The sequence below is a fragment of the Giraffa tippelskirchi genome, chromosome 12 (genome assembly GCF_054371585.1).
Source record: "Giraffa tippelskirchi isolate mGirTip1 chromosome 12, T2T-mGirTip1v1.2.pri, whole genome shotgun sequence".
Lineage (NCBI taxonomy): Eukaryota > Metazoa > Chordata > Mammalia > Artiodactyla > Giraffidae > Giraffa > Giraffa tippelskirchi.
Genome location: NC_137286.1, coordinates 138,037,979 through 138,063,232, shown reverse-complemented (window position 1 = coordinate 138,063,232; position 25,254 = coordinate 138,037,979). Strand labels below are relative to the sequence as shown.

General features: G+C 41.4%; 1 protein-coding gene and 2 long non-coding RNA genes across 18 annotated transcripts in view; 2 read left to right on the top strand and 1 right to left on the bottom strand.

Annotated features, from left to right (window-relative positions):
* Nucleotides 1-25,254, bottom strand: part of MBNL2 (muscleblind like splicing regulator 2) — a 165,607-nt gene that overhangs the window by 9,988 nt on the left and 130,365 nt on the right. For 5 of the 16 annotated variants that reach the window (XM_081548860.1, XM_081548862.1, XM_081548865.1 and 2 more), the window contains one exon: nt 18,011-18,105. The exons of 7 other annotated variants lie outside the window; for them this stretch is intronic. In XM_081548860.1, the coding sequence (XP_081404986.1) occupies nt 18,011-18,105 (95 nt within the window). Of the gene's footprint in view, nt 1-18,010; nt 18,106-19,386; nt 19,423-25,254 lie in introns of all 16 variants that reach the window. 4 more of the 16 variants (XM_081548857.1, XM_081548863.1, XM_081548861.1 and 1 more) reach the window with 2 other exon arrangements.
* LOC145529133 (uncharacterized) overlaps nt 1-25,254 on the top strand; it is a 100,720-nt gene that overhangs the window by 57,520 nt on the left and 17,946 nt on the right. The gene's annotated exons all lie outside the window — the stretch shown is intronic.
* On the top strand, nt 5,778-16,001 carry LOC145529135 (uncharacterized). Its single transcript, XR_014070952.1, has 3 exons — nt 5,778-8,243; nt 15,177-15,245; nt 15,479-16,001. It is a non-coding gene; the product is annotated as an uncharacterized LOC145529135 (long non-coding RNA).

Genomic DNA, 25,254 nt, shown 5'->3' with positions numbered 1-25,254 from the left:
CCCCCTCCTCCAGCCCTGCACTGTTTAACATTCTCTCCATCTTCTCCCTAGCCCTCCACACGTCTTCTCCATGGCATCCTCTACTGCCTGAAATTCCCTGGTTTTGTCTGAGAGGTTTAACTTGTAGTTTGGTTGAAGCAAACTGTACAAAAGCAGACAGACATCTGTACATTTTTGGCTGCCAAAGAACTCTGTATCTAATCGTAGAGTAGATTACGATGGATGACCAAACTATGAATTACTGAAGTCAAAAGCAAATGCCTTTGGTCTCTTGGTGGACCTATGTCCAGAGTAATTCTCATGACATGTGTTCATGAATGAACACTTTCAAGAATGCTGACCTATTTCATGACTATTTGTAAACTTAAAGTGTATACAATGTGTATACAAAGTGTATACAAAGAGAGTGAGTGGTATATGAAAAGACACTTTGAAAACCCATCAGGTTCATTATTTGAGGGGAATATTGTCCTGGGTTGGTGGGGAACAGTGTTTTCTGCCATAGTGTTTTCCAAATGGATTTTTATTTATACAGAAAAGGCATAGACTGGGCTTGTGGGAGAAAACTCTCAAACATGACAACCAGTTTCACTCTTGAGACGAGCAACCTGAGGTTGGTTGGAAGGCCCACAATATTTAGCAGAACTTAAAGAACAGTTTAGTCAGGATTCTTGCTTTATCCTCTGTCATTAATATATAGTTTACATCCAAAACTCTAATTCCTCTGTTTTCAACGACATATCGTTTTGTTGATGACTCATGACTGTCTAGTATTTTCTACTCTGTGATATTTGAACAAAAAGATTTTTCAGCTATACTTTCTAAAAATCATTTAAAATATTACTATTTGAGTTTCTCCATAAAAGGCAGTAACACTGGCCTTATGAAGACGATGGACCAGGGTCCACACTGACAACTGGGATTATCTGGATAGAGGACAAATATGGAAATTCTTGACTTGAGTAAGATTCTACTCCTTGCATGAGTCCATGTTGCCTGGAAAAACCCAGGCTCTTGTATTTCAGTGAAGCCTGAAATACACGATCCTCTCCTCCACCCCAGACCCAGCTGGGGGAGTTCTGAGGACCACTTCTGTCGCTTTCACGGGGAGATGGAATCTACAGCTCAGATCATCTGAAAAGCCATACATCACACAGGTGGCTTTCTCTCCAGAGTGATGGAGAGGAGATGGAGGAGTAAGAAGGGGACAGCACCCGAGAGGAGGCTGTTTACTCCGTGTGCTTCCCCTGATGCTACAGAAGTGCTGAAAAGAAGATCACATTCAAGAGTGTTCTGTGCTTGTTCAGGAAGAGGGGCTGTGAGACCGTGTCTGCCAGAGAAGGTCAAAATAAAACAAAATGCTAGACTGGAAGGGCCACACGAAAGCCAGGAAAAAAGCAGTCATCAAACCAAATATAGCACCCAAGGCAAATAAAGACGGTGCGCTCAATGCTTCCGGGGCCACTTTTACCTTCCTATTGGTCTCCTGGAAATCTTGGCTCCACGTGGTATATGCCATTTCTACTCCAGACACCTTCCCCAGTGAACATTCCAGTCATGCAACAGTTGAACCTTAGATTATGGTTCTCCTATCCTTAGCTGGTGGAGAAGGTGAAGGGCTTTACTATCACACACTGTCTGGAAGTTTTGGCTAAGCATATGCTTTGGGCATCTTTCCTGAATCCTAAAGACACGGAAACATCCATAACATGGTATTTGGCCTCTTCCATGCTGTTAGCACAGTATTATCCTTAAAAAATGTCATGAGTTAAATAAACTACTGTAAGCCAGCCTGGAGACTTAACCATCAAGTCTTCATTGTCTCTATAGGAAAATTACTTGAGTTCCAAACCAGGTGGCAAAGAAATTTTGAACAAACATTTTTAAAATTAAGGGCTGTCTGCATATTAAGGAAGGCTAAATTCTTCTACCATATCAAGAAATAATATATAGTAGTTATGTCACACTATTTAAAAATATTATAAAATATTATGAGATAAAAAATTTATTTTAAAATATTTATAATATAAATATTTTTCTAAGAATATTCTATTTATAATATGTGCTTTAAGATGTGGAGGAAACAAGGCTAGATGAGATTAGTCAGACTGCTCACATCTGGGGCTATTTCAGTGAAGGTGACCTCTGGACATGAAGGTAGGATCCAAGAAAAGTTTTTTTATATCTTTAAAAACCAGTTTATGCAGCAACTGAAAAGAAATTTCAAAAGCATTCATTTAAACCTGTTCCTTTCAATATGGGGTTTTGCTCCCAGTAATACACTGAAGAATCAGGGCAAGAAAAATCACAGAAACAAGATCCCGCTGGATTCAACATCGAATCCCCAGTCCTGCTCAATGCCCTGCTTTTGTATCCACTACCATTCTGTTGGACTTAGAATCCTGGGCACATTTTGGCCGAAGTATTCATCTTAACAGTGTAGCAGAATGTATAATTCAGCCTGCTAAGAACTGGCTTTTAAGACATGAAAGGCAGAAAAAGAAACCAAATGCTGGGATTCAGTAAAAAAGAAGGGTAAGATGAATGTTACACCCAGGACACAAAGTCTGTCTTTGTGTACTGTAATCATCTGACACATTTCTTGAACTGGTAGGATGACACCACCATCCAACAAAATTTCCAGAAAAATTAGTCTCGTTTTGCTTTCTTCCTTTTTAGTTCTTGGCTCATTTGTTTGAGTATGTGTGTCAGAGAGAGAGAGAGAAAGAAAGATGAACAAAACCACCCAGTGGGTGTAAAATAATGATGCAAAGGAAAAGGCAAAGAGGGTCCAGGAGTGGAAATTTAGGAGGCTTGTTTGTGCCATCAACCAGCTCTGTGACTCTTCTGGGCCTGAGTTTCTCACTCTGCTTGTACCACATTGGCACCTCTGCAGTGGTGGGTAGTTAACCAGGTTGCCATCTGTCCTCGCTAATAACTCCTCAGATAGTGTCCCAAATATCCTTGTATAAAAGATGGCAAAATGGAAGCCAAAGAAAGAAAAGTTACATTCTCTCTCATTTCTTTATTACTAACCATCTTCCCTCAAAGCTCAGTGGTTAGGCCCATCCTTTCAGCATCTCTACTTTTTGAGATGATTCTTATCATAATTACTTTGATTGTCATTGCGTACATGTTGGTTTATTGCCTGTCCTCCTGACAGTGCTAAAAGCCATGAGAACAGAGACTTGTTTATTGCTATGTTCCCAGAGTTCTGAATGTCACACGACACATAGTGGGCTCTTTATAAATCTCTGTTGAGGAAAAATATGCATGCCACTGAGGTAACAGTGGGCTTTGTTACAGCCTCAGAGTAGACCCGGTTTCTAGCATGCATGGTTCACTGAGGAAGAACTGAGCACATCTGCACTCAGTTACCTGTTTCATGGAAACAGGACTCTTATAGGAAAGTGCAGCAATGAGAAGGAATTTTTAATATGAAAAGAGTATGGATTTAATAAAACAAAAACCTGAGTATAATTAGGTATCTCTCTTTCCAACCCTAATTCTTTCTTCTTTGGAGAAATGTCTATTCAGATCCTTTGCCCAATTTTAAATATTATGGTAAAACAGGCAGAGCGTAAAAGGTGCCACTTTAACCATTTTTAATTGTATAGTTCAGGAGCATTAGGTACACTCACACTATTGCACATCTCACCACCATCCATCTCCAGAACTAACCATCATTCCAAACTGAAACTCGGTACCCATCAAACACTAACTCCCCATTCCCCTTTCTTGCCAATATTTAACTACTTCCTTCCTTCCCTCCCACCTTTCTTTTTATCCTCCCCATTTGGGGTTTCAAAAATGGAATCTGAATCATCATCAATTCCTTGGCTAACTTTGGAATTTAGTTCTGATTTTACCTACAACTACATTAACCTCTGGGCTTCCCTGGCGGCTCAGTGGTAAAGAACCTGCCTGCAATGCAGGTTTGATCCCTGAGTCAGGAAGATTCCCTGGAGGAAATGACAACCCACCCCAGTATTCCTGCATGGGAAATCCCATGAACAGAGGAGCCTGGAGGGCTACAGTCCATGGGGTTGGAAAGAATCAGACATGACTTAGTGACTAAACAACAAATTAACCTCAACTCACTCCTTTCATAGTTGCCCCTCCAGGCTGCCCAAAATGTTCATTCTCAGGTAGTGATGTTTGTTTAATGTGAATTTATGTGAAGGTAAGGCTTCGTGGAAACAGTGGAGAAAAGCGGTATCTCTCTTTTAAAATTATTGTTGTTTGAAAAAAAAAAAAAGAGAGAAAGTCTTGGATGAAAGGGCTCCTCCTGGTTTACTCTTTTTACAGAAGTTTCTTGCCAGTTCACCACATTGAGAACAGTGAGTTGCCTTCATTCATTTGCTTTCTAAGTCGTGTTTACTGGACTGAAATTTGAATTTCCTTGTTGATCTCATCAACTAGCAATATTCTCAAACCATATCTTGAACTGAGATTTAAAAGGCTTGCTTCTACTGGAACTTTCTCCTTAAATGGTTAAAACTTTGTAAACCAATAGTTAAACTAAGTACAGACTGTGCATGCTCAGTCGTGTCCGGCTCTTTGCGACACTACGGACTGTAGCCCGCCAGGCTCCTCTGTCCACGGGATTTCCCAGGCAAGAATACTGGAGTGGGTTGCCATTTCCTCCTCCAGGGGATCTTCTCGACTCAGGGATTGAACCTGCATCTCCTGCATATGCAGGTGGATTCTTTAGGTAGAAGTTTTTAAGGGAACCATATAAAGAACTTCATCCCAGTTCTACATTGACCATAAGCTCTCATCTAATTCAAATAAAATGCAGACACAAGAGAACAAGATCTGGAGGTTGGTGAACCTAAGTTCTCAAATTGCCCAGCCACTTCCAACCTGCTTCAATATTAAGCAAATTATTCTTTAAAGTTTTCTTCCCTCTGAGAAATGGATAAGACACTTCACAGAGTTCTATTGAATATTAAATTAAATAATATATATAAAGTGTCTGATATGTAATAGTGGTTGTTGATACACCTTGGCTCCCTTCCCTTGGTCTATTTAAGATTCATAATCCTAAATAAAATTTGGTTTCAGCTCCTATTTAAATAGGCATTCAAATAATAATTTTGTGCATTTAAACATTACATGGTCTGTATGACACTCCACACGTGTTGATAATAAACTTGATTTTGATGAGATTAGGGTTTTCTAAATGTCAAGTACACTTCCCTTTCTGTGTATGTATATCTTGACTTGTCACTGACAACTAAATATAGGCTGAATTTCTTTATTGTTCATGAAAGTCTTGACTGCCATTCATATTAATCATTTTTCAAACTAAAATCTTTTATTATAAAAGCATCAATATCCAGTACATACCATGATCAATGTCTACTGCAACAGAAAGTTACATCCCATGACAGGCACTCTTTAAACTCTCTAAATTTAAATCCAGTTCAAAACCAGTTTCTAGACCTGATATGTGTATTACCATGGGTAAGTGATTCCACATCTTTTATTCTTAGCACTCCTCATTTCTGTAATGGGAATCAAACGTTGTCCCTAACATAAATTGCTGTGAGCCTCATGTAATTAACAAGTGCTTGGTGGTAGTAAGCACATAATGCTCTGTTATCATTTGGTAATATTTCACCTATTTTAGTTTCTTAATAATAAATAATGCAGTCACTCAGTCGTGTCCGATTCTTTGTGACTCCATGGACTATTATAGCCCGCCAGGCTCCTCTGTCCATGGGGATTCTCCAGGCAAGAATACTGGAGTAGGTTGCCATTTTCTTCTCCAGGGGATCTTCCTGAACCAGGGATCGGACCCAGGGATTGAGCCTCGGTCTCCTGCATTGCAGGTAGATTCTCTACCCTCTGAGCCACCAGGCAGTTTCTTAGGCTAAGCCAAAAAACATGGATATGACTCTTTAGACAAGGTACAGCACTTACTAAAATTTCTTAGATCACTGTGCTTAGAGCAGACCACTATTTATGGATACGTCTGCACACCCAGCCTTGTCTAATAAACATCATACTTCAATTTTTAAACCTTCACCTGTTCTGATACAGGCCCACATACATGGCAGTAAAAATAAGAGAACTCAGGTTATGAGCATATGTGAAATAAAAAAAAGAAAGCAATTCTTAAACACAGTTTTCCAAGGCAAAGGAGTCCAATGGAGCATTCTTCTCATTCTTCACAAACTACTTAGATTACCCTATTACAACTTCTTTCCTTGTTCAAGAACAACCTTAATATTACAGGGGTCAGAGAAGAGCAAAGCAAAGGAGATGAACAATTGGGACTGACTCAAGCAATTCCTTTTCTCTTGAATCTTCATAACTAAAGTGGTTCTCTGGTCCTTTCAAATATTTTGGGATAACAGTGACAAATACTGAAAGAACGACTAATGGAAAAGTTATGAAATTATTACTGGAGATGGTATTTGGAGAAAAAGAAGGAATTGAGTTTAATCTTTTTGATCCCTCCAAAACCTTTCTAAATTTTAAGGAGGAAGCAAATCTATTGATTGTTCAAAAAAAGGTACAGGTAGCATATTCAATGCCAGATTGTGGTTTGAGGGACAGAGAGAGGACTAAGTCTGGCATTCTCAGTTTCTAATCCCTTATGTAACCTTGAATGAGTCACTTAACCATTCTGGGTCCTTTTCCTCATTTTAAAATGGAAGGTTAGGCGCTTACGGAAGGTTGGAAGGTTGTGTATCTGGTTTTGCCACTTAAGAGATGATCTTGAACACGTTTTTCAGCTTCTCAAAATTGCAGTTTCTTTATCTATATACTGGGGATAAGAGTATTCCCTTCCAGGGCCATTTGGGGGTTTTAATGAGATACTTCATACAAAAGCTTCGCACAATGCCCGGCACTTGGTAAGCGCTTACTAACAGAGACGCCTGGGTCACCTCCGTGCTGTCTGCAGGCTCTATGGTACTTTGGGGCCCCTCTGTGTGTGCTTAGTCCCTCAGTTGTGTCCAATCCTTTGCGACCCCATGGACTGTAGTCCGCTAGGCTCCTCTGTCCACTGGATTTTTCAGGCAAGAATACTGGAGTCAGTTGCCATCTCCTTCTCCAGGGATCTTCCTGAACCAGGGATAGAACCCTCGTCTCCTGTGTCTCTTGCACTGCAGGCGGATTCTTTTTACCCGCTGAGCCATCAGGGAAACCCATTGGGGCCCCTTTAATGCTCATTTAAAGCACTTTCTCAGGAAGACAGTGTGGAGAATGGGAAAAAATACTACCTTACGCAGGACAGGGACAATCGGGTTCTAGTCATGTTTATCTTATTATTTATGGGATAAGCCACCTTGCTGATCTGGGGACTTGCTCCAAATTATAATGTAACTTGCATCATCATTCCCTTTTTCTGTTACTGTAGAAGGATGGCCTGGTTGTGGTCAGTTTGCTCATAGGACTTAATGCCTTTTATAGCTTTCATGTAGTTGATGCAGGTCTTAGGTCAGACCTGCAATGCCTGAGGTGACAGTGACTTTGGAAAATGGGTGACATTTTACAATGTTCAGCTTAATGATGCTGTTTCCAGAAATGTATCGCAGTAAGTACTGAAGAGCCTCTGTGCTTGATTACAGGAAGCTAATTGACACAAACTCTGAACAAGGGGAGCGTGATGATAATATAATTTCATCACCTGGAGTTAAAACAGACCCAAAGGTCCAGCATATTATACATGACGTTGAGGCATGATGGAGTCTAACTGTTAGATGAGCTATAGTTTCTTATAAACCAATGGCAGAAAATACCAGTCAGCACATTTGTCCTTTATAGTACAAATCAACCCTGGAGAAGGGAATGGCAACCGCCTCCAGTATTCTTGCCTGCAGAATCCCACGGACAGAGGAGCCTGGTGGGCTACAGTTCATGGGGTCGCAAAGAGCTGGGCACAACTGAGCGACCAACACTACTACACTAGTACAAATAAAAGTGAGCAAGTGTCAACAGGAACCACTCTTTTCATGTGAGTCTTGGGGAGAGATGCCTTTTAGAAGGCTGATGTGGCAGGGACCAGAAAGTTGGTGAATCCACAGATACTTGGAAGCTGGAAAGAGCCACTGGGAGAAGAAAGGATCAAAATGCCTCCCTGAATTTTCCTGCCTTTCTTAATTACCGTCTGTCCTCCTTCATGGGCTTCCCAGGTGGTGCAGTGGTAAAAGAATCCACCTGCAGTGCAGGAGATGCAGGAGACTTGGGTTTGATCCCTGGGTCGGGAAGATCCCCTGGAGGAGGAAATGGCAACCCACTCCAGGATTCTTGCCTGAAGAATCCCATGGACAGGGGAGCCTGGCAGGCTACAGTCCATGGGGTCACAAAGAGTGGGACATGACTGGGCACTGAGCACGTGTATTCCTTCATATCCATGGACTCTGCATTCACAGATTCAACCAACCATGAATAGAAAATATTTGAAAAAAAAAAAATCAGGAAGTTCCAAAAAGCAAAACTTGAATTTGTTGTGCACTGGCATCTACCTACATAGCATTTATGTTGTATTAGGTAATGCAGAGATGATTTAAAGTCTAAGAGAGGATGTGCGTAGGTTATATGCGAGGGCACCATTTTATATAAGACTTGGACATCCATGGATTTTGGTATCATTTGGGGTCCTGGAACCAATTCCCCACAGGTACCAAGCGATGACTATATTCACCCTCCCCCACGCATGAGAAAAGGATCTTTCTCTCCATCCCAGTTCATCACTTCATCACTGAAGTAGGTTTCTCACCAGTTAACCTGCACTCGGTCTGCCCCAGTTCACACCTACCCACTCACGTCCAGTAGATGGGGGTTTGCAAACCCCCCCTTGAGCGTTTTGCTGCCCTGCTCTCAGCTTGCCACTCAATGCCCTCAGTCCCCTAGCCCTCCTTATCGCTCCATGGGATTTTCCAGTCCTGCCCATGCCTTACCCCCCCCCCCCACTCACTGCAGTGTGTGAGCCACACCATCCCCCACTTTAGACCTGACACAGGAAGAGCTGCTCTGTCTGTGTCTACTATGGGGTAAACACTGAGACTGGTTCTGAAACTCCAGGCTACTGGGGAAGGAGACAGGATGAGAGTAAGCACTGACCTCGGGGTTAGAGAGTCTTGAGGTCAAAGGGAGGCCCTTCTACTGATTATAGAGTCACAGCAAAATCTGAGCCTTGATGTCTTCCCATGTTAAAGAGGAAGAACAGAACCCATCTGATAGGGCTAAATATGAGGACACACGAAAAGCATGATGCTGGTACGTTCATAATGCTAGCCCTCCCTGCCCCTTACCCCACTCCCCAGCTCTACCCCTTACGTTTCACTCTGGCAGGGACAGCTCACCTGCTCCTTATCTAGTTCCTACACATCCTTCAAGACCCGCCTCCCCACGTTAGGAGTAAAGTTCTGCCATGCAGGTTATTTTTTTTATTCAAGGACTTGACGATTTCCCTTTATGACACTGTCTGATGGCTTTACATCTCTCTGACTAGGCAGTAAACTCCTAGGTACCATTAGCACTTCGCCACACTGGTGTCTCCAGCATGTTCAGCAGACTCAGACAGGTCTGACCTTGGGAGCCACTGCCTCCAGCGATGTGGCCCAGAGGGAATGCTAGAAGGGTCTAAGAGGCTGGACCTAATGCCAGTTTGTCCTTCACTCGTGGAGGCGTGATATCCAGGAAGTGGAGTGACATTCAGGCTAGCTTTGTATCAGGAGACTGAAAGGATCTCTCCTCTCCATCCACCCACACAGCAAGGCTGACAACTTCCCCAGACATGCAGGTACAAGTGTGGGCAGGCAGGCAGCAGTGGCAGAACTTGGGAAGAGAAATACCTATAAATCAAAAATTGACTCTGTCCATAGCAACTTGTATTAAGGATGAGACCCCATTCATCTTTCAACCCTTGGCAATGGATCCAAATTCCTGCACTGCACCTCGCATCTCTTTCCTTACACAGCTACAGCTGGAAGGAAACGCACCTCTAGGATGAACTGTATATTTATCTCAAAAGAGAAAACCTACAGTTAGAAAAATGAGCATAATTTTAGGACGGTCAACAAAAGCTGAAGTACTACTGGGAATATGACTTTTCAATCTGAAAAGATTCCTCCCCAAATTCCATCAAAATGCAAAAGAGGATGAGATTTGAGGTAGACTAAAAGTAGGGCGATCCACCATGCAGTCAAGTTCCACATAAGAACCCTTGACATTTTTCTCTTCAGCTGAACGAAATTGGAACCGATATGATGTCTTTAGGTGCTATATACAAAAGAATCCTGCCCAAGTTTCTCACCATGAGGTGTAAATTATTCATGAAAAATGAAAATGTACTAGATCACAACACTTACATAACTTAGCCTTTCCTTGGAGAATCTGCAAATACATATATTAATTAAATCTCATGGTAGTTCTGCAAAGCGGCTGCTTCTGAGGCAAGAAAATAAAAGGTCTTTTTTTTTTTCTTCTTCTTATTTTCTGATTTCTTAAACAGAATCTGCCTCTATACGGTTCTCATAGACCCAGCTCCCCCCTAAGACATACGGAGCAGCCCTCCCACCTCTCCTTCCCTCCACCTCAAGCATTTTTTTTCTTTTTGGACCAGACTAGCAAATCTGGAGGGCTTCCTGGGTGGTGCTAGTGTAAAGAATCTGCCTGCCAGTGCAGGAGACCTGGGTTCGATCCCTGGATTGGGAAGTTCCCCCGGAGAAGGGAATGGCAACCCACTCCAGAATTCTTGCCTGGAGAATCCCATGGACAGAGGAGCCTGATGGGCTACAGTCCACGGTGTGGCAATGAGTCTGTCACAACTGAGCGACTTAGCACGCACACACAGCAAGTCCAGATTCCAGCGCCCCAGCCACGTTGCGGCATGGAATTCAGACTCTAATTATCAAGCAGCTTTAACTAGTGGCGTTAAATGAACGCTAAATGCCGCCATTTTTATTGTTTTGTTCTTTGACTTGAAGAGATATACAGCAATCAGTCTCTCTCTCTTCTTCTCTCCCCCTACCCTGTTGTCTTCACACACACACACACACACACACACACGCAATCACTCCCTCTCTCCCCAAAATATTTGATATGGTAATTCTACCTCATTTGAGGCATCCCGATCCATTACTGAAACTGAGCCCTCCTCCGTAGTTAGAACAGCCGCACAAAGTCAGAGAAGGCGCGGCACACACCGTTAGCAGCACCATAATGCTGAGACGGTGTCCCGGCCCCAGCACTATCTCACAAGGGCTGCATCTGGACAGTTGCTGTCCAGGCCTTTTGGGGGCACAACATACTCGGGGCCCAGGGGCTTTCTGTCATCCGTTCTCGGGACCCAGCAAACTTTGAGAAAGGAATGAGTCCCAGTTGGATCACCCGGACAGGGAGGCTGGTGACTCTGCTGGGTGGTTCAGGGGAGGGAGCTGACGGGGTCTGTTTCACCCACACCGGGGCCTTGCAGAACCCGGATTTTTCCTGTGAAAAAAAAAACAGGCTCCAAATGGGTCAAGTGGTGAACAGTGGGGAATGTTTGATGCCTCCTACATTTGTCTGAATATAGTCCTAACAGATGGCTTTGAATAATAAACGTTTTATAAAACTTTCTGAGACGAGAGATTAAGTAAAACATGACCTGACCTTTCTAGATTTCTTAGTTAGGATAGGGTGATTTACTATAACTCTGTATATAGATATTCAAGACTCTATATACAAATAGCTTTGAAGTTATGTTCACATTTATGTGAGAAGTAAGTAAACTCTGATGCTCTTAAACTGTTCTCATCCCTCTTTAGTACTTTGTAGCAAGCCTGATAAAGCATAATATATGTATCTGGTTGCATGTAATTATTTTGTCTGGTAAGATATGGTTGAAATTGATTATTATATATACTAAACATTATCAGGCATGTTTGCAAAATGGGGATTTTCTGACATACGAAATATCCTAACAAATGAAGGGCTAGGAATGTATGTATTATTTTATTATTATTATTTTTTAACTGGAGTATAATTGCTTTACAATGTTGTGTTAGTTTCTGCTGTAGGAATGTATAATATGTTATTAACTAATTTTCAACAAACTCTTCCTAAGGCCAGCTTCCAGCTGAATGGATTTAATCTTTGGAGGAGAATTCAGAAGATGTGACAAGACCTCAAGGTCCTAATTTTAAACACCAACCAGCACTTTTTGGAGATTTGATTAGTGTTATTAACATCTTGCCAGAAATATAATTTGATTTCACCAGCTTTAAAAGCAGTACATGGGGTGCTCCGTTAAAATATTCTTAATATTCAATATGTAAGAATTTGCCTTCCTAGCATGGACCCATGACCCAGAATGAATTAGATGAATCATTTCCCAACATGTCTGCACAGCTCCAACTGTGGACGCACAGACAGTATGTATTTACTCCAGATCTGAAGGGACTCTTTCTTTTGGACAAAGGCCTGGGAGGTCTCACTCAGGTCAGGGGTGGGGAGCCACAGGTTAGGAGCCAGCACCCTGGAGGGATTTGACCAGGTAGTCCACCCAACTGCTTTCCTTGAATTCAGGTCCTACAGAAAAGCAACTTCCAGCGGGTAACCTTTCATGTCAGCCCCAATCTCTTTTTCTGCTGTGTGACACTTATTTGACCAGGCATGAGATCGTTCTTACATTTCTCTGGCTGACTCTTTGTGACCCTGTGGACTGTAGCCCACCAGGCTCCCCTGCCCATGGGATTCTCCAGGCAAGAATACTGGAGTGGGTTGCCATTTCCCTCTCCAGAGGATCTTTCCAACCCAAGGATCGAACCTGCATCTCCTGCAAGTCTCCTGCATTGCAGGCAGATTCTTTACTACTGAGCCACTGGGTTTCCACGTAACAGGCAGAGGCAGGACAAAGTCGGCCCCTTGCCAGCTGCCACTGTCCCAGTTTAGGTCACGTGGAAGCCTCTCCCTGGGCTCCACAGACTCTCCTGCCTCGAATCCATCTGCTTGCTCTTCTTAGAGTTGCGTCCTCTCACTTTGCTGCTTAAAAACTTTCAATGGCCAAGTAAAGGCTGGGCCCTTTACCTCGGCATTTAAAGTCTTGCACACTCCACGTCAAACCTGTGCTGTCACTGCTCCCAGACACCAGTGCTCTAACCAACTGGATTGTTAGTTTTTCTCCACTAAGCTTTACACTTCCCCATCTTTGCACATTTGTGCTGTCATTCCATCTATCTAATGATGACGCTTTAAGGGGCATGCCGATCAAGTCCTTGTGGAATTCAGAGGGTAGGAAAAGAAATTCTAGCTGCAGGGGTTCAGGGAAAGACTCTGAATATAATTGGGCCTTCAAGGATGTCATTAGGTAAGCTGAATAATCTCCATATATAAATGAAGAAACTACGATTTAAAATATATTTACTTGGAAATTATTTTCTCTTTTGAAACAGAATGTATTTTTGAAGTAGAAACATATTAATAATAAAGCAATGACAGGATGATGTTGTTGTCGTTCAGTCGCTCAGTCACGTCTGACTCTTTGCAGCCCCTTGGACTGCAGCACATTAGGCTCCTCTGTCCTCCAATCTCTCCAGAGTTTGCTCAAACTCACGTCCATTGAGTTGGTGATGCTATCTAACCATCTCATCCTCTGCCGCCCCCTTCTACTTTGGCCTTCAGTCTTTGGCAGCATCAGGGTCTTTTGTAATGACAGAGTAGAGTACCACAATAATTCCAGATGGAGGGATATCGATCTCTACTCTCATTTTATTAATAAAATTTCTTATAATATGAAAAAAATGAGATAATCCATCTACTATGCTGTGGACCTCACTTCTTTTATTGGACACTCTGAGATTAAATTGGCGTCAATATAGGCGTCTATAGATTTATACATTCTGACCTTCTATTAGTGGACTGAAACTGAATGGCTTATATAGTACCTGCATTTTCATTTCTCATTTCCCTTGTCACCACGCTACTTACAAGATGAGCGGCAGAGGCTGGGAGTAAAGTCCAGGACCGAGATTCAGACAAAAGCAGCCCCTGAATCTGCTGCACCAGGACTAATGACTAATTCCTTTCCACTTCTCATCTTAGTTCTCATCTTACTTGCATAGAAATTACTCATAATTTTCAGTCTACTCACTGGGTATAATATTACATAGTCTATTAATAAATAGTTCTATATCATAATTAATATACATCAACTTGTATATAGTTTCTAAACATGACTTGGCTATTACATAATTAGCTTGGAGCTCTGCTCAGATTCAGCCTGTTTCCCCAGCTTGGAATTCACCTCGGTTCGAGCTGCATTAGCAGAACTCCTTCATTTTTCCCTAAAGCAACAGAGCTTGCTGTTACTGAGTTTCACTTTAGAAATAGTTTTATCTGTGAAATAAGTGACTTTCATTCATTTGTAATTATAGAGAGAGGCAGTAAAGCATGGTGGTTAAGAGCATATTCTAGCAAGACAATTTATTAGATGTTTAACTTTGACTAAGGTAGTTAACCTTGGTTTCAAGTCCACCATCTATAAAATGAGGACAACGATAATCATAACACTATAGTAAGACAGGGTGTATCCTATACATATGTATTCTTTCTCATATATAAAATATATGATATAATATTAAATGTATTGTATGAGAGAGAAATCATTGAGAATTGTATCTTGTATATCCACATAATTTGTAAATAATATTATTATTAGGTAAAACTTGTATATTAAGGCCCAAAGAACTTAACTGAAACAGGAGATAGCTATTGATAAATTTGTTTATTGTACTTTTGTTCTTATATCTACTCCCAGAGCTAAATAACCCAAACGTTATTCTTTACTTCCCAAAAGTATTTGGGTTTTGCTGTCATTTAATTTGAAACTGCAAGTCTAAGTTCAGTTAAAACTTTCACTGCTGGCATCTTGATTAAGCCCTGAGGGTAGAATTTATAAATCTGTTGGTTCATCTTGACTCACCATGGGGTGACATATAAAGGAACACTGGGCTGGAAGAGCCATCACGGGGTGTCTGGTCTCTCTTCTTCTTCTATGAATGACTTGTATCTAATTACAAATACCTATGAGAATTGAACTATTTGAACTGACAGCTGGTCCAATGAACTAAAATACTGTGAAAACCCTACCACATGTTTACATCGCTCAGTTGTGTCTGAGTCTTTGCAACCCCATGGACTGCAGCCCACCAGGGTTCTCTGTCCATGGGATCCTCCAGGCAAGAATACTGGAGTGGGTTGCCATTTCCTTCTCCAGGGGATCTTCCCAACCCAAGGATGGAACCTGGGTCTCCTGCATTGCAGGCAGATTCTTTACCGTCTGAGCCACTAGGGAAGCCCACGTTTTGTGTTAAGAACAGATGGCTCAGTGAAGAGAAGGAAGGGATGATGTCTATCAAGTTCTGAACTCTGACATCATCAGCACCACTTTCTCCTCTGTGTGACTAGGGCTTTCCTGGTGGCTCAGACGGTAAAGAATCTGCCTGCAATGCAGGAGACCTGGGTTCGATCTCTGGGTCAGGGGAGATCCCTTGGAGAAGGAAATGGTTACCTCTATCATCTCATGCTTTGAGCTTAGCATGGCAGCTAAGGAACCATAGGTTTGTTGAATCTCAAGAGCTGGAAGGGACCTCAGTGGCCATGCATTTCTCATCTTCCTTTCACAAGTGAGGGAACAAGATTCATTTTGTTTAAATGACACATAATTCACATCCATATGATTCAATGTAAGCTTAAAGGGTAAAATCTTAATAAGATGAAAATTTGCCATTTCATAGTCATTAGAAATCTCTCTGAATTCTGAATTCCTAGGCACTAAAAGAATTTTCAAGTTCTTTTGTAGTGGCTCTGCTCTTTGAAACTTGTTGAAAATACATGAAGAGTATCATATCTGAGAATTTATGTTTACTACTAGTTCTTTTTCTGCTATGTTCTTGTGAAAGAAGAACTTCATCAAGAGCACTAAAGGATTTCTCTTTGTCATCACTGAAGTGAAGTCTGGCAATGATTATACCTGATAAACTATAAAGCACAGAATCTAGGATTCTTGAAGCTACTGTCAGGTACTCCTGTGATTTTAGTTTTTTGGATTTAATTGAAGTTAACTTATTAGTTCCTTTACCAGCCACAGTGTGCTGTAAAGTGATATATTTTAGCTTCTGAATAGCTTATGCCTCCTCCCAACACAAATACATAAGCTTACACATACGCACGTGATCTCTCAGTATTTTTCTAACAAACGGGGCTGAAAAAATCACTAGGTTGCAAAAATATTTATGATACAGGATGAAGAATTTATCATAATAAAGGGACATAACCTAAAACTCCAAAGTATTTATCTTGACTTCCTTTTCATTCCCAAGAAAGAGCTCTCTGTATTAAAAGCACTTAACTTGCCATAAAAATATAATGTTAAATTCCACTGTAACCAGAACTATATTCCATTTGAAACTTATTTTCTTATGAACGGATCTTATAGCAAAACTTGTCAAACATCACAAAAACATAGTTCAAGAAGCCTAGACTTAGACATAAAAGAAACATTTCCAGTTCCCCTACTAAGAATGACCAAATGAAAAAAAAAAAAAAAAGAGGCGCTTTGAACCTCTAATAATGGAAGGACGCACACTGTCTCTCCCTTCGCCTATCCTATCATTTGAAAAAAAATCCTCCAGCTAAGAAACTGTTGTGATGTTCTTTGTTACATCTGTTTGGAGGCCGAGTTGGCTCTCCCGAGAGGGAAGCTGGCTTGTTGAGGTGGTGAGTGACGAGCTGAAGCCCTGTCACTAGCTGGCATTGCCTGAGTGCCCACCTGGCCTCTCCCCCCTCCAGCCTTTGTTCTTTTCTGCTCTATCACGGTTCAGAGGACACGGGGAGGGCGGGAGCTCACACATTTTTGCCTTCGTTTCTTCACTCAAGGGCACTCACACCTATCTTTTCAGTGACGAGACCTACAGCTCTGGCAACGCTTATTAACTTGAACAAGGAAGGCAGTGTGAATCAGCCCTTTTCGCCTGCAGACTACAGTTTGGAACCTGCCATTTATACCCAGACATGATTTTCCCCAATTTCTTCCATTCCCTGGGACCTTCCCTCCCCTTCTTCCTATAATTCTTGTCATCTTTTACCAGTACAGTCGACTTTGTTAAAAAAACAAAACAAAACAAAAAAAACAAAACACTACACTAAGAACAAAACCAAAATGGCTCTTCTGTGAAGGGAGCGCATGCGCAATCAAGTGTTTTGTTTTTTTCCCCCGGGCAAGCGAGAGTTGACGCTCATACTCCTCTCCTGGGACCCTGAGCGCACATATTTGCAAGTTGGTTGGCTGGGGTTAGGGTTACAGTCAGCCCGTGACGACAGGAAACAGCCCTCAAGGGGCCCTCACTGAGCAATAGTCCATCCATGGTCTTACTGGCACATGCATTAAACCAAAAGAACTAAACGCCCCTTTATAGGTTATATCCAGCCTTTGTGAATTCGGTGGGCCGGTACTCTGCTTCCAGTACCGTCTGGCTCTCACTTGGCAACCAAGTGAGTTTGAGGAGCGCAAGACCAAGGTGAAACGTTAACCAGAATCATTCCGGCCTCAAATGTGACACTAAGGAAAAAAGGGAGGCTTTCCTGAGAGGACAATGTTTCTTTCCCTCCACAACAGGTAACGGGGTCTGAAGGAATTGAATCCAAATACAGCCAGTTTGGAAGCACCCTGGGGCATGCTTTTGTCATTTTTTTTTTTTTTCCTGTGACAATTCACAAACCACTGGATACATAATGCTGTACTAAAAGGAATGTAAGCCTGTCAGGTTAATTACACAATATTAGGTACGAAAACAAACAGTGCAACACAAAACATAGCTACATCATTATTTGCAGTAAATGTTAACTCTAAATAAGTGCAACCTGTCCATAAATGCTGGCTATAAACTAATCAAAAAAATAAAATTTGATGGATAAACATGAAAAAAAAATTCTCACCGAGAATTTTTTTTTTAAATATCAGCACTCATTTAGAGTTTGGGATTTGTGAAAGAAAGCTTTAAAAGGAGCAAACCTGATTGGCTGTGGCTGTTGCTGCGAAGGGGACACTTGTTGCAGGAGTTGTTGCTGCAGAGACAGTGGCTGACGTAGCGCTGTGCATCATGGGTACTTTCAGGAGGGGAACCATGGGAGCAATGAACAGGAGGGTGTAGCATTATGGTAATAGAAGTGGTATTTTGGCATGGTGAATATCAGAGCAGCAAGCCATCATGGGTTAAACCAGCAGATGGCATGCAATCACAATGCAAAGCAAGGAAGCATGGGAGAGAAATAAAAAAGGGAAAATAGCTTATTACAAGTACAATTAAAGGAAGTTTTAAAACATAATCAGTGATTCCCAGAAAGGCCAAAGCAGATTACTTTGGTTGATGTATTTATAAACATTTTTACTTCTACCAATAGATCATTCCCAATTCAGAGCCTATGGTGCCTGCAATAAAGGGTGCTTCTAAAAATGCAAAATGTAATGTCCAAATGAAGTAAGAATATGTGATATTCATTTTTTAATCATCATTCTAAAACATTAAAACCTCAATATGTAGGCCTAATTTGGCAAGTCAGAATTTTCTTGGAATGAACTGCAGTTAAATTGAAATTTGGGGGTCAATTTGGGGCTGCCTGTTTGAACTGGAATTACTGGGGATTGTGGTTTATTTGAGTCCATAAACAGTGAAGCAAAAATTATGGCCTTGATGTAATTTCTAACACAGTCACTGTGAAATAGACAGGCAAATTTTACCAATGTTTATTTTTCTTTACTGTAAATGGAACTAATCCACGTGTCCTTAAGACAGATTTTTGTACCAAGGCTTTGGGAAGTGTGGGGATAACTTATGTATGTATTATTAAAAGTTAACATCTACGGGAATAGTAAGGTACAAATACTCATTACAAATAAATCAACACAAAATCAAAAAGTATAGTAAAGCAAGGCAGTGGTGACATTTGTTTTCAAAATACATCCATTTATAATCTTTTAAAATAAGTACTTCTGGGAAACTCTGATAACTCTAACACACAGCAAAGAGGAGATAAAGGCACACCACATGAAACTTTAAAACATTGATGAAATTAGCCTGCCTCTCTGATAAAGTAAGCTTTTTCTCCCTCTTACACTAAACCGTATAAACAGAAACAAAATACAGATCATTAAAAAGCAGACTCGTACTTGTGGTTTCATGTCTTGTAGTGCTTGTTCTAGTCACATTAAAACGGTCATTTTCTTAAGTATATGGGTACATTTGAAAACCTATACGTTAACTCTAAAGCCAAATAAGCCTTCAGATCTACCAGTTCCTACAGCATTTCTACCATCTCTGAAATAAATCTCAGTCAAGTGAAGGTATTGTACATACTATAAAAGACAAATAAAAAAAGGTTGGAACCTACCAATACTGGTAGCGGGTGTCATGCACAAAACTGACCCTGCATGTCATGCAATGGTAGGTGGAAAAAAAGTGAATAAAGGGAAAGAAACAGGTTAGCGGTTTAGAGTTAACATTCAAAGTGAGATTGAAGCACAACCAGAAATAAGTAGGGTTAGTTAACACAGTCTTTTAGAGTCATTCACATTTTCAGTGCGGACACAGATATATCTGACTTGTTTTAAGCCGATATTCTTCACTGCTTTTCACACTATGGATTCATCTCCATCGACATGATTCTAATAAGAATGACATGTGATCATGCGGCGGTCTCGTTTGTCTAAGACCTCACAGTATCTTAACAGACATTCTCCAGTTCCTCCTCCGAGGCAGGAAGTGGGTATTTTACAGATGAAAAATCTGAGGCATAGTAACTACTCCAAGGTCATGCATCGTGGGAGTCAAAGGTAAGACTAGAAATAGAAATCTATTCCTAAAATCCAGGTCAGGTTTGGTATTCACTAGATCACGCTGACCTTATTGCATCAAGTTTGCTTGTGTGATTGTAAAATGTTTTGTGTCAATGGCAGTATGAGAATAAAAACAGTAACTAAGATTCTGTACCCTCCAAATCAAAGGGTTGCAGGTCAGGTGAATTTTAGATTGCTGCTTGAAAGCCCTCAGTGTAGGAAGAGGTTTTCCTGACAGGCTGACCAGGATATGTGTGACCTATTTTCTGTTATGAGATTCATTATGATAAAGGAGCAGTGGCTTCCAATAAAACTAAGCACTGCTTAGGCAGAGGCAAGTTTTGCCTTCTGCAGAGGCAAAACTGCAGAACTGGGGCTGGGACAGGACTTGGGTTAGGGGGTTTGTTATGGTTGCTATTGGGTGATCCCTGAGGGGTACCTTTGGCAGAACTCCTAGGAAACCTCCAGTTGGTGTCTAGGTGGGTAGAAGGGAGGGAGGAGGGGGTAGATTTCAATCCTTCCCTGGGAATAGCTGTCTTAACCTGTGGATGGTCTTATTAATATACTTGAATCAGAAAACTGACCATGAATATAACGCATGTTGTGGAATACCAATAAAAGAATGGTATTGAAAGGAATTATCTACTTCTGGTTCAGCTCCTTGAAAATCAAGGTAATGTAAAGATTTAGATAACTGAAGATTGGGTGTCATGTGGCTGCCAGAGAAGTAGTTTTTAATCAAAGTAGGTATACCCACTTAGGGTTTTACAACTGCCTTCTGAGACACTAGATAAAGACTCTACGATGTGTAGGTCTTCATTCTCTCTGCTGAACTGATCACACCCGAGGGAGACTTTTGGCCTGATCTGTATTTTGATCAGGCCAATATTAATAACTAGTCAGAAAAAGAAGCTATTTAAATGGGCTCCTCCTGGATTCTTCAGCAAACATGTGCTAATATATCCAACTGGAAACATGCATACAAGCACCTCCAAATCCTGTTCATGACGCCCTAGCTTCCTCCAGTCCTACCTTTCTAACCTTCTTCACAATCAAACTTCTGGAGAGTTACCTACACAGACACTTTCACTTCCTTGACCCCATCTATTCTTCAGTCCAGTTTGACTTTCATTTTCTCCTCTCCACTCAAACTGCTAAGTCATCCAAGAACTCCGTATTTCTGCAGTCAGTTGGAGCACTTCCATCTGCATCTAACTTCCTGAGTCATGGAAACATTTAGCACTTGGCTGCTCTGTAACAAACCACTCTTTTCTCTTTCTCTTGGATTTTCTGAAGACACAAACACACACACATACAGACACACACACTATCTCTATACACTAGAATTTTTAGGGCTCAGACTGATTCCTTTCATCTACTCTATACTTTTCTTCTAGTATATCATTCATTCCATGGTTACCATTCAATGTAGGATTTAAATATAATCTACAAGCTCAAGGTTTCCAAATTTATGTATCCCTCCCAGATTGCTCCTCTGAGCTCCAGGTCATTCCATCTAACTGCCTATCCAGCCTTTTTACTTGGGAGATCTCACAAGTGTCTCGAATTTAATACACCCAAGTTTTTCCCACAGCACCCATTTCTGCACCTCCAGACATGCTAGATGGGACACATCACCGTCCATGCAGCAGCTATAGCCTAAACTGAAAGCTCTCTGGATATCACTTTCCCTTGTGAAATTCCCTGGGCCAACTCACCAATCAGACAGAGCAATTCTGCTTCTAAAATGCATCTTCTGTTTGTCTGTTGGTCCATCTCCACTGCCAGTTCTCAGCCTGATCACCATGACATCTGGGCTCGGATGCAGTAACATCCTAACTGGTCCTCCTGCCTCCATTCTCATCCCCATTTAGTCCAGGCTCCATTCTGCTGGTGGAGTAAACCTTCCCCAGTAGAGGTCTATTTACTTCTCTGCTGCAAATGATTCACTGCCTTCTCATTGCTTTTAGGATAAAGGTTCCCATGGTCTAATCTCTGTCTGTCTGCCCAGCTCATCCTATACCCCTCTCCCCCTGGCACCAAGCTCCAGAGAGATTAGCCCCTCATTTCTCTGAACCAAATTCATCACACGTTTGGCCTGCCTTTGGGCTTCTTTCAAGCCCTCTGCCTAAAATCATCTTTATCCCATTTTCAAGTCTTAAGGTATAGGTTGCCTCTTCCAAAAACTGTTCACTTGTTCTTTACCTATCTTCACATGCCACTGAAATTGTTTCCATTTTGAACCTTATTCAACTCTTTACTTTTTCATTCATTATATTCATAAAAATTTTGATTATACATTTATATGGCTATTCATTGAAATCCACGTCTCCTCTTCCACTGTAAACTCTGGAGAGCAGGGTTCATGTCTGTCTACATCTATGGGGGTACATAGTAGGTAGTCAGTTAATTGAGTAAATGTTCTCATCTACCAGTGAGAGTGTGTTGGGAGCAACTTGTTCCTAAAATACATTAAAGTACCCAGTTTGTGAATGATTTCAACGTCAACTAAGTCAACTATGGCTGGATTCAAAGTTACCCCTTTAGAAATTTCACATTATTCTTTCACATTCCAACATGGATGGGCTTTCCTGGAACACACACATGTCACGGGGTTGCAAACCATCAACAGTAGCTCCTGCAGCCACATTGGGCTAGGGGGGCCTATCCTTTGGCCTCAGTTCAGGATGTGGCTGAAACACTCAACCAAATTAATGTGATGAGCATCTCTATGGGGCCAAAAGTGACACAAACATTGTGAAAGTCACTCAGTCGTGTCCAACTCTTTGTGACCCCATGGACTATACAGTCTATAGAATTCTCCAGGCCAGAACACTGGAGTGGGTAGCCGTTTCCTTCTCCAGGGGATCTTCCCAACCCAGGGATCGAACCCAGGTCTCCCACACTGCAGGTGGATCCTTTACCAGCTCAGCCACCAGGGAAGCCCGATATGAGTATTTGAAACACATAATTTTTGCAGTGTGTGGCTATCTTACTCAATGTCAGATTCTTCTCCAGATGTTCTTTCTAAGCCCCATCTCTGCATTTTCACCCCCCCATCACCCTCCCCCCACCAACACAGCCTCTCCAGTACGTCACACTAGAGATACAATGGACAATTTGTTATTCCTCAAACACACTCTTTCCAATCCATGCTCTTCCCGCTGCCTGGGATGCTCTTCCCCCACTGGTAGAATTTTCCTCTCAAAGTTCTAGGATTTCTCCTCCTCTGGAAAGTCTTTCTTTCCAAAATTAAGTCTTTCTTGCTTCATGTCGTTTGTCACCACCACCTACTGTATATCTGATAGCCAAACACACTGTCTCTTTCTTCTTCACTCTCAAATGCCCTAAGGTGCGTTGCATGATATTTGACTTTTGCCTCGTTCTGAACTCCTTTGTGCGCTCCTGCTCCTTTGGAACCCAGAACAGACCATGTGTTCAAGAACAGCTTGCTGAATTAAATAGGATAAACATAAACACATTCTGCTGCGGTTATATACATAGCGTTTCCACTAAACACTGACCAATCTTTCATCAAGATGTGTGGTAAGCTTATGTAAGAGTATGGTTTCTGATCATGAGGGAAGATCTGCGCTAGCACCTCCCTGTTCTACTTACTCTGCATTTCCAACTTAATGAAATAAGTCAGTGAGGGAGTCAGTGGGTCATTTCTGTTCCAACTGGTAGAAGCATTTCGCTAAGGCATTAATTCTATCAACAAAGACTTCTCAAACATCTTCTGCTTCAGTTCTACAAATATTTCAAGTCTAGAATCTCTGAGTAGGATTATTGGGACAATTCCATGAATCATATATTCCACTTTGCAGCATAAGCACAGCCTCAGTTTTCCCATCTGCAAAATGCAAATAATTATGCCTGCCACTGGCAGAGCTATCCTGAAGAGTAATGTGATAAGAACACTTACAGGCACTCAGAATAAACCTGTCAGAGAAACGCCAAGAATTATTATGCTGCTATTTTTGTAAGTGTGTGTGGTTTTTGTCACTTTCCTAACAGAGCAAAGAAAAAGTATAACCACTAGATTAAAATAATTCCTATCAAAAAAGGAAAAATCCCACCCACTGAAAATGTGCTAGGGCATCAACCAGGGTGATAATTATATTAGCATGGGTTTGGGGAAGAATCCCATATTTTGCATAATATTTTATATTAGTATCTCCCCAGCCTGGAGGCAGAGTTCCTAAAATTCAAAGTCCCATTGTATCAATGGGAGAATTTTAGCAGTATATTAAAAACTTCATTGCGAATGACCTTTCAATAAAGCGTAACTTCCAGGAGAACATAAACATTTTTTGTTTCATCTTTATGATGACTGTTAATGTGTTTATAGAAAAATCAGTTAGTTTAAAAGTAATGAGCCTTTCATTTACCAAGTTTAAAAAAATTTTTGAGCATCATCAAAAAAAGCTTTGAGCATCATCATTTAATTTGCAGGATTTAAAACAATGATTAACAAAGACTGATTATCATCATTATCATCTTAAATTAGGCTAAAAATGTGGCCTATGAGAAAGAAAGCTGAAATAAAAACTAGAGGAAAAGAAACACTGAATTTTCTGTGATGGAATTAACTGGGGGACGGACTATGCTGTGTGTGTGTGTTTGCGCGTGCACTCAGTTGTATCCGACTCTTTGAGACCTCGTGGACTACAGCCCGCCAGGCTCCTCTGTCCATGGAATTTTCCAGGCAAGAATTTTGGAGTGGGTTGCCATTTCCTCCTCCAGAGGATCTTCCCAACCCAGAGCTCGAACCTGAGTTTCCTGCCTCTCTTGCACTGGGAGGCGGATTCTTTACCGCTGAGCCAACTGGGACGCCCAGGACTGTGCTAAAATCCTTTTAATAAAATTATCCTTTCATCATTCAAAAGAAACACGTGAAAACTTCACAGAAGTTGAAATACACTTCAGAGCATGAGAACCACATGTCTGTTCACTATATTTATATCATGTTACAGATGTAAATACTTCCAAAGCACAGAAGTAAGTGGGCTAGGACCCACTGTTCGGCTCTCAAAGCTCACTCAATGGAGGGTTGCTGGACACACTTGAACAGTTCTTAAAGAGTCCAGCAGAGGGCGGAAGTGCACAACCACAGCACCCAGCACAGCCTCTGGGCCCTCTACACAAGTGTCTCACCAACTCGAATCAGGTCATGGCAAAAAAGGGATGTTATTTGTTCTTGCTTTGGCGGTCTTTAAGTGGTTTCCAGGTGAAATATTTTTAAATGAGAATTCTTCCAGTGATTTGACAAAAAGAGGGGAGTTAAGTATGGGTTAGAGGCCTTGAGTCTTTTGCACTGCTTAGTTCCAGGGTTTCAGAGGCATTCCCAGAAAATGGTGGTGGCATTACTACCCAGTCTTCAGAAACAGACTTGCCTTTTTCTGTTTTCCCCCTCAGTGTAT